The sequence below is a fragment of the Didymella exigua genome (genome assembly GCF_010094145.1).
Source record: "Didymella exigua CBS 183.55 unplaced genomic scaffold M421scaffold_52, whole genome shotgun sequence".
Taxonomy (NCBI): Eukaryota; Fungi; Ascomycota; class Dothideomycetes; order Pleosporales; family Didymellaceae; genus Didymella; species Didymella exigua.
In genome coordinates, this window is record NW_022984826.1 from 212,296 (window position 1) to 214,494 (window position 2,199).

Consider the following 2,199-nt stretch of genomic DNA (forward strand, 5'->3'; position numbering starts at 1 on the left):
ATACCACCTAAGATCTCGTTAAGCACATACTCTGGCTCACAGTACGAGCATCTGACAAGGGTACTTACATTGCTTGCGTCTGCTAAAGTCTTTAATGCTTTAATCCCACGCAGTAGCTAGTCTAGCAAGCTTAGGCATTCGAACCACTCCAGCAGCTTAGCATGCAGGAACATAACAACCTTGCCCTAATCTCCAAGGGTATTTGTTACTAGCGCGTTTAGCGTACTGTCTGCGAGATGTTGTGCCTAGAATGTGGCTGCATAATCTGCCTTGTCCAACAGTCCCTGTCCCGCCATCTCTGGAAGCCTCCTTATTGATCCTCTTCTAGAATTGAGTTAGGGTAAGCTCACTGGGTTGACCTTGAGCTGCTGAGAGAGGTAGTGTAGACAGCTTAGCGCAATTTCTCTAGTATGCTCCCAACTCACGTATGAGCTTAGAGTGGTTTGCATCTCCTGGGCCAGATAGTCTCGTGCCGACTAGTGGACAGACTTAATGCTTGCTCCTTTCTTCCTAATAAAGGAAGCGCACCTGTTAATTAGCAGATTAATCTCTACATCTTCCTAGGGCAAACCTGTTACACTGCTGAGACTGCTCACTTCTTCCTCTCTAAGAGGGCAATAAGCTGTCAGCATTACCTTAAGAAGTCGCATAGACCTTTTAACGACAGCTAGCTCTCCTTCACAGAGCTTTTCAAGTATCTAACAATAGAACAGCGTTAGTCCAGGTAGAAGCTCTTTGATTGTTGTTAAGACGTTGGCTTGATTGACGCCATCAAGCCTCTTGCACACCAAGCTAACCCAAAGGTAGGTATCCTTGGCCTTCTTAGTAAGCTCGGCCTCAAGCTGCTTACATAGAGCTAATCTATAGCAATAACAATGATTAAGCTAAAACACCTTTTTAGCAATATAGCTCTTGACTGCTTCAGAAACATGGCTTGAGTTCAGCTCTAAGCTAACCATCACCTGGTCAGATGCGCTAAGCAGCTCACGTCCAGCACTATCAAACGGCCGGCTTGTCAACAGCCACTTGACTTTTGAGCTGGATCCTGTCTGTACGATAAGCTGCAAGAATGCAGCCATGTCCTGGTTCTGACATTCATCAAGAGCGTCAATGACCACATATATTCTTTAACTCTTGCAGTGGTGCAGCATTTCTAGAAGAATGCTCCAGAGCGCTCGCCACAAGGTAAGATTTTCTTAAAACCACCTGTTGTCATTGTCCTATTGGCGACGCAAAGGTTTGTATAGCTCCTTCCTCTAGTTTACTAGGCACAGGATTAGCCCTTTTATAATACCCTCGATGGTGTTGAGCTCGTAGTTGGTGTTCTGGCAGAAGAAGTACGCTATTAAGGGAGGCTGCTCATGAGGACAGGAGGGCTGCTCAAGATACTCAATGAGGCCTATGGACATCATCGTCTTTCCTTTGCCTGCGCCACCCTTGATCTAGAGAAGGGATACATCTTCGCTGTTCTGCCATCGCACATACTGGGCGTCCTGAAAAACCCATTCAATCAATTTGGGTAGCAGCTTGTCTTTTTCCTTGAGCCTAATCCTGACGTCTAGCGTGTTTGGGCATCGTAGAGCGTGGAGGCAAGCGCGGTTGAGGTCATCGGTAGTGTATGCTGCGCTCGTCGGTCAGCTCCTTTCAGGAGTGGGGAAAAGTGGCACATACATACTCGTGTTCAGGCTAACGTTGTTGATCTGAGTGGACCCTAGCTCAGCGACGTTCCCACTTACATGGGCGCTGATAGTCATTTTCTCCCTTGTGCGCCCGTGTTGGACTTGGTTGTGCCTTGCAAGGGTGCAGAGAGCGTTGCAAAGAGAACGCGCACAATTGCGCCGGCGAAGGCAGTCGCGCCATATTTAGTACGGACACGTCCCAGCCAGTGTTCAACTTGACAGTAGTACGCAATGAGGCTGGGGTCGGTGCGGTGTCCAGCGCTGGCGTTCACAGCCCACAGACCCTGCAAGCACTCTTGCAGCATTCTCGAACGCCCGATCTCGTGCTTGCACTTCAGGCCCTGCGGAAACAATCAACCGTCCTTAACGACATATCCGCTGAACGGAATCAGGCAGGCCTGCACCCTCCTATGAGCAGTCTTCTGACTGAATCAAGCAGTCTCCTGACTGAATTAGGCAGTCTAGACTCAAGCAGTGACAGGCAACCCGTCCACTCTGTCAGGCCAACGCCTGCAAGTTT

General features: G+C 48.9%; 1 protein-coding gene across 1 annotated transcript; it reads right to left on the reverse strand.

Moving 5' to 3' along the window:
* Nucleotides 1-1,442: 1,442 nt before the first annotated feature.
* M421DRAFT_9831 (uncharacterized protein) lies at nucleotides 1,443-1,754 on the reverse strand (the record flags this gene model as incomplete). Its single annotated transcript, XM_033598598.1, has 2 exons — nucleotides 1,443-1,621; nucleotides 1,676-1,754. The coding sequence occupies 2 exons, from the start codon at nucleotides 1,752-1,754 to the stop codon at nucleotides 1,443-1,445; spliced, it is 258 nt and encodes an 85-aa protein (XP_033443583.1).
* Between the last annotated feature and the right edge of the window lie 445 nt (nucleotides 1,755-2,199).